Genomic DNA, 12,418 nt, shown 5'->3' on the forward strand with positions numbered 1-12,418 from the left:
CCTCCCTTTGTGCCTTATGGGCTTCTCCGGTGCACAGGTAGCTTCAATGAGGAAGAGTCGTCTTGTTGCCCCGTAGAGGACTAGTAGTCAGTCCAATAATCTTATCTTCTGCCCTATATAAATATGGTAGATCTTAATAGTCCTAAGGACATCCACAAAGTGTGGTGGACTTCAGGGCTATAGATTAAAAAAGGAACCTCTCTTGACAAAGAGAGCACCCTAAATTGGTTGGTGGTTAAGAAAGATAGGTTTGTGCAAGAAACCACTTTTCATTTGTGGAGTCAGATAAAGTGCTTTCATTACAGCACATGGAGTAGTGAGCTCCCTCTTATTCATCGCCATTATCAAATGCTTGCTACTGCTCATATCTGACCTCAAAGTTCAGGCCTTCAGTTATTTATACAGGAGTGCCTAATTGGCCACACGGTATTTTCAAAAGCCAATAAATCATGTCACTTCTAAAAGAGATCCCAACGTTTAAAATAAATCTATAACGGCATACCCAATCTTTCAAGATGGACCAGATGCAGAGTTTTCTCTGAATCAAGTCTTCACTCCTTCCTCCACATCTCACCAGGAAAATCCCTGTTTGTCCATAATCTAAACACAATGCAGCTTATTTTACTTAAACAAAAGTTTGATTATATTCCACGATGTTACCATTACAATAAGGATCAGAGTTTAGCAATTCAACTCATCTTTTCTGCTCTCTCTAGAAATTACACAAACTGTTTTTAAGTCAGACCAGTGACATTTACTGCTCAACTTTGATCCCAGATAGTTATGAAGGCTAGCTAGCTTTTGTCCCTGAGAACCAATGCAACTATTTTAAGTGTCACAAATGAGGATACAGCAAAGAGATTTAGTTCTCAAAGAGAAGTGATTAATTTCATCTCTGACATCCTTATCTGGCTCTTGAGAGTTGACCCATCATCCCCAAAATATATTATACAGAAAGTCTTGCAAAAAGGTTGGGTGAGGGCTTCCCTGGTGGCGCAGTGGTTGAGAGTCCGCCTGCCGATGCAGGGGACACGGGTTCGTGCCCCAGTCCGGGAAGATCCCACATGCCGCGGAGCGGCTGGGCCCGTGAGCCATGGCCGCTGAGCCTGCGCATCCGGAGCCTGTGCTCCGCAACGGGAGAGGCCACAACAGTGAGAGGCCCGCGTATTGCAAAAAAGAAAAAAAAAAAAGGTTGGGTGAAGCTTTCTTAAAACTTATATAGTCAGTTAACTCTTGGTATCAATTGCCTTTTGAATCACAAAAGTAATTTCTGAACTTAAATGGCAAATACTAAAGCTCACAACAGCAAGTTTTAAAAATTACCCTGTTTCCTACTTTTTAACATTTGCTCCATGTTGTAGAAAAACTGAATACATGTAAATATTTTTAAAAAGAGAAGGTGCACTTATCTGAGGAAAAATAAAAGACAAAAAAAAATATCTATTGTTTGTGCTGCTAGTTTCCTAACTCAGTTAAACCCCACAAAAACCATAGACTAGTTTCATAAAAGAAAATAATGAGTATCACATACACATCTAATATAATAAATTCAAACAGGAGCACACATATTATGTTGGTGATCAAACATGGACACAGATAGGCAGAACAGGATGGAACAAGCAGAGCCAAGAAAATTAGAAATAAGCCCTTTCTCTCATTCCTGAAAACCATGCAAAGCAGAATAGCCCAGTCAATACAAAATGACAGACGCACAAAGAATCTGAAGAAAACGCAGAAAGGCAACCCTAATGATTAAAAGAATTATCGTTCAATGAAGGCTAAGTTGAAAGATGAGAATATCCTTGTGAAAACATGCCGAAGACAAAATGAAAAAGTCCATTAAGAGTGCACAGTGAACCAGATACTGGAATGCCACAGAAAACCAAAGGAAAAAGTAGAGTGGAAAGAGCATGTTGCTTCAATAAAAAACACGGTAAGACACATTTAAGGCATTCAACTACTGCAAACTTAGAAGTACTGAGTTAAATGAATGCTGTACATGAGCACCAATGCAGTAATGTACATTTACTCTGCAAGACATATTATGGAACACTGCAGCAAGTACAAAAAAAAAAAAAAAAGTTGCCAATAACCAAGAATTCTACACCTTAATAAGGCTAAAAGGTAATGCAATACTTGGAAGAAACTAAATGATAAGCCTTCAAGTTATCAATTGAAGGATGTGACTTTAACATGTTCTAAGAAAACACCAGGCCAACTGTCATTCTCACAAATCAGAGCAGGAGAGGGAAGAATAATGCTCGTCTCCTACTGAATGGTATTCATCGTAAGTGAAAATGAGTATAGCTTGAAGTGGAACTCTGCCTGTGTCTGCAGAAAAGTGAGTCGGTGGGGAGACAAGAAAGTGAAAATAGTCTCTTAATAAATTAAATTCTCATAAAAACTAACCTTTCTCCTTGGATTTTCTATCTTGTTCTCTGTCCCGACTTTTGCTCCTGTGCTTATATGACTTCCGCTCTCGGCTTTTTGATCTTCTTCGATCCCGACTACGAGATCTGTGCTTTCTTTCTGATCTATCATGGCTTCTGCTTCTTCGTCGATCTCTGCTTCTTAAATAATTTGAAACAAAAGGAAAGCAACCTCAGCTGATATTACACTGAGAAAAAACCTTGAAGAATTACATACTGTTGAATAAATAACAAGATTAAAAGCAAAACTTACCCTTAAAGGCAAAAGAATAGAATCTACTATTGAAACATATTTACATTAGAAATCTTAAGAACTGAAAATTGAAAATCCTTCTAACTTCAATTTTTCAAATAGGTAGCCCTACCCAAAATAATTTATAATTTAAATGTCTTGGGCTTCCCTGGTGGCGCAGTGGTTGAGAGTCCGCCTGCCGATGCAGGGGACACGGGTTCGTGCCCCGGTCCGGGAAGATCCCACATGCCACGGAGCAGCTAGGCCCGTGAGCCATGGCCACTGAGCCTGCGCGTCCGGAGCCTGTGCTCCGCAACAGGAGAGGCCACAACAGTGAGAGGCCCGCGTACCGCAAAAAAAAAAAAAAGTCTTCTCAGAATCAATGAGAAGAGAAGCACTTAAAAGACCATCCAGGGCTTCCCTGGTGGCACAGTGGTTGAGAGTCTGCCTGCTGATGCAGGGGACACGGGTTCATGCCCCGGTCCGGGAAGATCCCACATGCCGCGGAGCGGCTGGGCTCGTGAGCCATGGCCGTTGAGCCTGTGCATCCGGAGCCTGTGCTCCGCAACGGGAGAGGCCACAACAGTGAGAGGCCCGCGTACCGCAAAAAAAAAAAAAGTCTTCTCAGAATCAATGAGAAGAGAAGCACTTAAAAGACCATCCAATACACTGACTTCCTAATAAGACTGCATCAAACCTCCTTAGACTGCCTCAGAAATAGCAATGAAGTTGCCTCGAAGATGGACTCGTTCAGATTCAACTCTCATAATCCATCCTCACACTTAATGAGACTTAAGAGGGTCAAGTACCAAGGAATATCACCAGTAATTACTACTGTTTATTGCACACCCACTATATGTCTGGCACTGTTTCATGTGTTCAATATACCTGCTTCGCCTTCTTTCTCTACTTCGTGATCTTTTGTGGTCCCGAGACCTGCTGCATCTTCGGTCAGAAGTTCGGCTTGAGTGACGACTCCTTGATCGACTCCTCTTTCTTCTTTCTCTGTCTCGAGCCCTTTCTTTTTCTCTTTCTTCCTCTTCTCTTCGTCTTTTCCTCTCTCTTTCTTCCCTTTCTCTCTCCCTTTCTTTTTCTCTTTCTTCTCGTTCTTGTTTCTCCTTTTTTAAACGCTCATCACGATCAGGTTCTTCAGTTCTTTTTCTTAATTTTTCCTAAGGAAACAGAGTTTGATTTTTTTTTTTAGAACTATATAAAGACACTGTCAAACAATGGCTACCTAATGTGAAGCATTTTTAGACCAACTTATGGAATGTGATGCCCTCAAAGTGAAATGGAGAAATCTCAACACCATGTATGTACACAAGATATTATTTGACGAAACCCTCAGGAATATTCTTTCTCCCAAATTCCTGGCACTACAGGGTAAAAAAAATAAAGTGCTTTGCTAACCTAATGAATAGCAAAGCATTATAGGGATTATCGCTACCTCAAATAACACAGTCAGCAAAAATATCAACGAGAGATTTATATCTCTATTGATCAATGCTTAACCACACTAAAATCAAGTACAGCTATAGCTAAAATACATGCTTATAGGAAACTTACTTTCAATTCTTCTACAGTAGCTTTAATTTTGGCATAGCCCATGTGCTGTTTTCCCATCAAATGGTCATCTACCCGGGACTGGGCATCTCCCACTATCAAAAAGGCTCCACACACTTCACAAACTTCCATTTGCTTTTCTTGGGCAGCAAAACTTTCAATTGTCTGAAATGATCAATCAGTTATTATAAGAATATCTGAGGAAGACAGAACAAACAAATCGCCCCAGAAGTACTTAACATTTAGAATAGATTTTTAATTTTGTCAACTGCTACTTTCCACTTCCCCAAAGCCATAATACTGAGCAGCAACTTTTAGAGAGAGGAAGCATGACAGCAGCAATCAACTTTCCACATCACCCAAGAAGTACTGAGACCCCATCCCTCAACTCCAACAAAGAAAAAGCTACCTATACCACCTCAAAAAAGCTACCTATTTTAGTCTGAATTCATTTCTCGCTTGGTTTAACAGGTTAAAAATGTGGACTCCATATTAAAAATGTTTTTCAGAATCATTAAGGAATTGAACTCACTGAGTATAATCTGAACATATCCTTTTAATATTTGGGAACCAATGACCAACTATATTCTAGCATCAATATCCAAAATATGTATTTTGTATGTACAAATACATACACTGATACAAAATACACTGTGTCAAAGACATATCAAATACATTGATACAAAAATACGTATCAATATCCAAACATTATATTCTCTAACTGCAAGTTAAGAAAGCAGAAGGTATTATTAAGAGTATACCAATTCTGTACTAAGGTAAATACAAACTGAGTAACTTGTTCTAACAAAAAATAAATAAAACCCAGGTCCAAATGAATACTTATGATCTAAGGCACAGGTTGGCAAGCCAGCGGCTTAGAGGCCTGTTTTTGTAAAGTTTTACTGGAACAAAGCCACATCCAATTGTTTATATATTGTTTAAAGCTGCTTTTGTAATATAAGAGCCTTTATGTTACAAATCTTGTGACCTGCAAACCTAAAATATTTACTATGTGGCCCTTTAAAATAAAGTTTGCTGACATTAGAAAACTGTTCTCAAATCGGAATAGATCCTAGTAATTCAGTGAACAGCCTGGGTGAATCAAAATGAGGTTGCTACTCACCGAAGTTGTGGATCTAAGCAATTCTCTCTCTTCTTTTAACTGTTCAACTAATTTCATCATTCCCTGGGCTTCTTCTACTTTTCCTTCAGATCCTAATTCTTCAATCTAAGGGGAATTTAAAAAGCAGTCAGGATATCTTTCTAATCACACTATCCAAGTATTTTTCTTTTTACCCCAAGCTTCATTAGCATTTAGCGGTTGTTTTGGGTCTTTTTGTTTGGTTTTGTTTAGTGAAGCCTGCATTAATTATGTATACTTGATAGAACATAAACAGCAAATTTCTAAGGTGCACAATTTCTTAAGGTTTGAGTCCCATGAAATCAACACCACCATCTAGATAATAAACATATTACCCGAGAAGGTTTCCTCCCGCCTCTTTGTTGTATCTCCTCCCAAAGCAACCACTGATCTGCTTTATGTCACTATAGATTAGTCTGCATTTTCTAGAATTTTATTTAAATGGAACCATGCACTTTTTTTTCCTTCTGTAGGGCTCTGGCCTCTTTCACTCAACCTAATTACCTTAAGATTCATCCACACAGTTACATGTAATTAATTCCTTTTTATTACTGAATAGTGTATCACACTGTATATAGATCAGGGGTCCCAACCCCCGGACCAATCGTGGTCCGTGGTCTATTAGGAACCTGGCCACACAGCAGGAGGTGAGCGGCAGGCGAGCGAGCAAAGCTTCATCTGTATTTACAGATGAATGTCTATCGCTGACATTACCACCTGAGCTCCACCTCCTGTCAGCATTATGGTGACCTGTATAATTATTTCATTATATATTACAATGTAACAGCAATAGAAATAAACTGCACGATAAATGTAATGAGCTTGAATCATCCCGAAACCATCCCCCCACCCCCATCTGTGGAAAAACTGTCTTCCACGAAACCGGTCCCTGGTGCCAAAAAGGTTGGGGACCGCTGGTATAGATACATCACATTTTTTTAATCCATTAACCTACTGACACACACATGAGTTCTTTCCAGGTTTGTCTGGGGTGTTACTTGACTATTATGAATAAAGCCACTATAAACATTGGTATACAACTCTTCGTGTAAACATATGCTTTCATCTCCCTAGCAGTGTAATGGCTTGTGGTGCCTCTTTTAACTTTTTAAGAGAGAAACTTTTTTCCAAAGTGGCTGCACCATTTTACATATCCCAACAGTGTAAGATAGTTTGCCCAGCTCTCCACTAACGCTTGATATGGTCAGTCTTTTTAATTTTAGCAATTCTAATAGGTGTTCAAAAAGCATCTCACTGTAGATTTGTATTTCCCTAATGTCTAATGACATTGAGCAACTTTACATGTATTTATTTGCCGTCCTTATACCTTCTTTGGTTAAGTGTCTACTCCAAGTATTTTCTGACATTAATGCACACAATTCTCACCTGCTGCAGGAGTACATCGATTTTATCTGTTAGAACCTGAATTTTTTCTTCATTTTTGCCTGTTGGACCAGCTGCCTAATGAAGACAACAGAATGTATTATCAACAACTAAAATACAGAGACAGACATTCAAACTCTCACATACCATACCTAATATTTTATTTAATAACTGAAATGCTGAATTACAAGGATAGTAACTCATTTACCTCAATTTTTGTTAATCAGCTGCATATTTTGTCAGTTACTTATATCTAAGATCAAAACCTTATGATGAGCAAAATCAATACTACATTTATTAACAAAGACTGAAATTTTAAAAGAATACAAAGTAATGAATGAACCTGAACACAAGTTTCAACACTAGGGAAGTCTCTGGGTTTCTAGAGAACAAGGACACTTTACAAAGACTGTAAATTAATTTCATACTCACCCCAGATGACTGCTGGTTTTGAGATAATGCCAAACGAGCATGGCCTCGTCTAATTCTACGTTCTACTTCTGCAAGTAAGCTCTGTAAGTATCGCAGAAAATCTCTCTCATAGCCAACTTTCATAAAACGAGAACTCTTCTCATACCTAATAAAAATGAAAATAAATAAGCACTGTTTTCCTTCCAAATCTTTATTGATTACAACTCTCATATTCTATCTTAACTAATCTCATGGACTACTGCGTTTAGACTGAAGGCGTAGGGAATTCCCTGGCGGTCCAGTGTTAGGACTCTGTGCTTTCACTGCTGAGGGTCCGGGTTCAACCCCTGGTCAGGGAACTAAGATCCTGCAAGCTGTGAGGAGCCACCAAAAAATAATAATAAAAGAAAAAAAACAAAAAACAAATGTGATATAGAAAAAAATGCTTAGGCTTATTCTTGGCATACAGTATGTACTCATATGGTGATACTACATAAAGCTGCATCACTTTGTACCACCCCCAACTAATGAACAGGACCTCTGTCCGACATTCATTTTACAAAAACTTCAATTATTTCTTCAATCCTTGTCCCCTTAAAGCCAAATAATGATGGGGGGTGGGGGGATGACCCCCCAAAAGGTAACTTACTGTTTTCGCAGATTTTCATCATGAATTTTTTCACAAGGCCCTGAAAGAACAAGAAATATGAAGGTATAAATTATTGAAGTTAATTTTTCTCTTGCTAAAACAAAAGTTCTTTTTTAAAAAAGGAAAGAAGATCCATTTAATCACTGAGTAGTCTGTAGACACCTAAATTAAGCCTACTGAATCATGAAGCGACATACCCAGGTAAGCACATGAAAAGTGTTCTCCTTAGTCTTCAAGATGAGTATAACGCAGAACTACGTAAGAGAAGAAAAAAGAGGAGTAGGAGGAATGAAAAAATTGTTCCTTACTGCCACCAAGAAGAAAACTGGGATGAGGGCACACCACTGGTCTGAACCACCAGTGGCATTTTATTAATTTCGAGTCTCTGTGAATAGTACAAGACTAGCACCCTAGTCCTACCCCTCACCATCTCCAAAAGGCAACCAATTTTGACCCTTTTAGTTGTATCTTCTGGAATTTACCTCCATATTTCTAAATGTTATGCTTATTTTGCTTTTTCTTGGTTTATCTTAGGCATCAAAAATTTAGGTTAAATAAACATTCAGTGCTTATATTTTGATTATGCAAGTCCTACATTAACTGCTGAGTCAAACAAAAGGTGCATTATAATGACACTTTTGATAAACTTACTGGAATTCTTTCTTTTGTTTAGTCTTTTCTATGTCTCTATTTCCAAATTCATCTCAAACACTTTAACTCAGCTATAAGAAAATATTTCAATACCAATCTCCCTCAAGATTCAAAATATATCAGATAATCAGCTTTATTTTCTTCCATGAGCTTTCTGTCCTGCTTCAGCCTGGGCTGCTTTTTTCTAAGCTCACTAACAGAGTTGTCATCCTTAGAAATTCCTTTTCTGGTCTGTACTGAAGTTTACTGGATCTCTTATTTCTCTCCTTCTTGGTTTACGCCCATGAGTTTCCAGAGAAAAGGTGGTAGATAAATTTGTTGAGACCGTGCATGTCTGAAAATGTCCCTTTTTTTCCACACTCATATTTTCCTGTTTGGCTATATAGCTCACCTAGGTAAACATTTTTTCATTCAGAATCCTGAGGGTGTTTCTGCAGTGTCTTCAACTTCCAGTGTCATACTGACAAATCTGAGGCCATCCTGACTGATAATCCTATGTGCCCCACCCTCACGCCTGGTGTTCTGGAATTTCACAATGGTGTGGATCTTTTTTCATTTGTTGTACTGAGCTCTTGAAGGACTCACTCAATCTAGAGGGTAAAGTCCTTTAGTAATGCAATATTAAAATTTCCTCCCTTCTGTTTTCTCTATCTAGAACTCTTAATTAGCTATTAGAGGACTGGACTGATAAAATTTTTTCAAATTTTAATTTTTTATCAACGTTCCACAAATTAATTTTATCCTCAAAACTCTCCCCTGATTTTATTTCAGATTTCTCTAGTTCTAATTTCTAAGAACTCTTCTTAGTTTTTCAAAACTTCCCTTTTAATACAGCATCCTATTCCTCCTGATATGTTCTCTTATTTCTCTGAGGATACTGAATTTAGTTATGGCTTTAAAATTTTTTTTCTTCTGTTTTCCCCCATTATCCACCATATTCCACTAAATTCTTTTTTTCTGTTGGTTTTGGTTAATCTCTGTGTTTGAAGGTTTTCTTCAAATGTCTGACTGGTATTCCTTGGCTGGCAAAACACTTCCAAAATCTGACTGGAAGTTGGTATGCTCAGGCAGGGTTTGTCAACTAACGGGCTTTACCATAGGAAAATCGGGCAGCAAGACTTTCTTTTAGGAAATTCCCCAAGGGTCAGTACCTGTAGATCATTTCTCTGGAACTGTTCACTTTCTCTAAAGAATCCTCTTCTCTTCTGCCTGGGGAAAAAACATCTGGCTGTATCCTTCTAGGAACAGGGCAGAGGAAGGGAATGGGAAAACCTCACTATTGAAAATACAGACTCATTTTATCTCTTATAGTCTCACCTTTGTTCATTACTGCCCTGTCCTGTATCTCTACTCCCAGTATCTAGATACATCCAGCCCTAATGTGCTCTTAAAGTTTTAGGGCAAGCTGCTCATGTTTCTAGAATGATACTAGTTATGTACCATCCTTGGGAGAAGAAAATGATCAAATTTTTTTTTGCATTTTGTGGCTCAAATGAACTAGAGTCTCTTTACCCCAATTCCTTCAGAACATAACCCCCTGGGGTCTCCTGGGCTGTAGGGGTGGGAGACAGAATCACCAGATGCACAGGTCTGACCACACAGACTAGTGGTTCTCAACAAGGGCAGTTTTGCCCCCAGGGGTATCTGGCAATGCCTGGAGGCATTTTTGGTTGACACAATTGGGAGATGTTACTGGCGTCTACTGGGTACAGGCCAAGGATGCTACTAAACATCCTACAATCCACAGGACAGCCCCTCCCACCCCCGCAAACACAGAATTTTCCAGGTAAAACTGTCAAATGTCAAGGTTGAGAAACCCTGAACTAGACTAATCTCTGGTTTTCAGCCCCATGATTCAACTCTGCCTTCTATGGTACCTGATGCCTCCAAATCCTGAGCCTGTCCAGGGTTCTGCTGATCAAACTCTTTCTTCTGTTTAATATCCCCTTCTGCAGGCTTTTAGGTACAGGTTTCTCTGCTATTCTTCCATCCACTTGTCATCTTCCAAAAATGTGCTGACATCTCTAATGTTATCTCGACTCTTCCATTTACACCTTTTTTGTTTTTAAATTTTCATTTTAGTGGAGGGGTTTCAGGAGGGAGTGGAAATAGATATGTATATTCAATTAAGCCACCATGTTTAATTAGACTGACATTTATTAATACATTCAAAAAACTAAGCCAGGAAAGAAATTACTTTATCAACAAACCTTTAAGAGGAAACCTCTTTTCAAAATTATAAAGTATTAGTTTCTCTTTAATCATAAATTCGATAAAAGTTACACAGAACACTTACCAAGATCAGAACGAGTGTTTGTGAACAATTCCGCAGGACAAAAACCACAGAGATAATATTTACAAACCTAGTGAAGAAAAACAAAGGTAATATAACTTTTTGAAATTGTTTGGTTTTAGAACTATACCAGAAAAGGGTGCCAAATAACTATTTTCTCATTTCATGATCTTCATCTTTCAACCAAGTAAGTTTTAAGAATAATTTCATTTGTTAAGCCATTTAGTTAGGTAAACTAATGACTTTCAGACTCCTGGATTCCAGTACAAGAAATGCAGGACTGACAGTTACCAGCATTTTCTATTTCTATAATTACTTCCTATTTCTATTACAGTATTAGAAATCACTGCCCTACTCCCAAGCAACAAAAAATATTGGATAAAGACATCCAGAAAAAAGATAACTTTTTATTTTTAATTAAAAACATACAAAAAACACATTGTTCTTATTGTCCTAACTTTGTTAAAGACCAGAACCAATTTACAGACTAAGACTTGGAAATCACTGCCTAAATTCCAAATAACACTTATTTAAAGCAATCTGGTTCAGTATTTTCACGTAAAGAGATCCTGTAACAGGCCCTAAGGTGTAGTAGATATTTTCACACGTGCCAGCACTTTACTGAGTGATTTCTATGGTATGAGGAAGAATTATTAACATGAAACTGACTTTTAATTCTCTCATTGGTACTTTTGTAACTCCTTCAGATATATTCCGAGACTGCTCTATCCTATGTTTAATTCTATAACACTGCAAACCAAAACCTGTTAAGCAAAATTCCAAAATATCTCCCTTCATTGTTATTGGGTAAATTTTCAATGTACAACTATAACATATGATAGAAAAGGTCTGCTAAATTTAAGATTGAATGAGTTTTTTCGAGACACTTAGAACTGGATGTTAAATCTGAAATAGATTGCTTTTTTGCTTCAAAGGTCAATTGTTTTATACTTGTCTGAAGCAATGTGGTTCCATAAGCTGTGTCCAGAAGAACTAAGGTCTTATAAAGAAAGGTCTCATAAAGAACAATGAGATTCAAAAATCATGTCTAAACAGATTTAGTTTTAGATCAATATTATCCTATTATATGTAGCCATATGTCATAGTATCTTTGTACCATTTTCTTTTCTTTAGAAGTTCTAACACTCGATTTTAAATTATTAAAAAAGGCTCTGTATGACCACAAATAACATGTTGGCGAGGATGTGGAGAAAGGGGAACCCTTGTACACTGTTGGTAGGAATGTAAATTGGTGCAGCCACTGTGGAAACCGTATGTAAGTTCCTCAAAAAATAAAAATAGAACTACCATATATGATCCAACAATTCCACTCCAGGGTATATATCCAAAGAAAACGAAAACACTAATTCAAAATGATACATGCACCCCAACGTTCACAGCAGCGTTATTTACAATAGCCAAGATACGGAAGCATCCTAAGTGTCCATCAACACGTGAATGGATAAAGAAAATGTGGTATATATACACAATGGAACACTAATCAGCCATGAAAATGAATGAAAATTTGCCATTTGCAACAACAAAGATGGACTTGGAGGGGATTATACTTAGTGAAATAAGCCAGACAGAGAAAGACAAATACTGTATGCTTTTGTGGAATCTTAAAAAAAAAAAAAAAAAAAAAAAAAAAATAAGGGAAAAAAAA

General features: G+C 37.7%; 1 protein-coding gene across 2 annotated transcripts in view; it reads right to left on the reverse strand.

The window, feature by feature from the left end:
• Positions 1-12,418, reverse strand: part of LUC7L3 (LUC7 like 3 pre-mRNA splicing factor) — a 25,639-nt gene that overhangs the window by 3,359 nt on the left and 9,862 nt on the right. The window contains exons 2-9 of one of the 2 annotated variants that reach the window (XM_007465003.1): positions 10,756-10,822; positions 7,809-7,848; positions 7,181-7,325; positions 6,752-6,826; positions 5,348-5,452; positions 4,228-4,389; positions 3,550-3,833; positions 2,410-2,570 (exon numbers count right to left, since the gene is read on the reverse strand). In XM_007465003.1, the coding sequence (XP_007465065.1) occupies positions 2,410-2,570; positions 3,550-3,833; positions 4,228-4,389; positions 5,348-5,452; positions 6,752-6,826; positions 7,181-7,325; positions 7,809-7,848; positions 10,756-10,822 (1,039 nt within the window). The remainder of the gene's footprint in view (positions 1-2,409; positions 2,571-3,549; positions 3,834-4,227; positions 4,390-5,347; positions 5,453-6,751; positions 6,827-7,180; positions 7,326-7,808; positions 7,849-10,755; positions 10,823-12,418) is intronic. The other variant, XM_007465004.1, reaches the window with a different exon arrangement.

The sequence above is a fragment of the Lipotes vexillifer genome, unplaced genomic scaffold, assembly GCF_000442215.2.
Source record: "Lipotes vexillifer unplaced genomic scaffold, Lipotes_vexillifer_v1.1 scaffold591, whole genome shotgun sequence".
Lineage (NCBI taxonomy): Eukaryota > Metazoa > Chordata > Mammalia > Artiodactyla > Lipotidae > Lipotes > Lipotes vexillifer.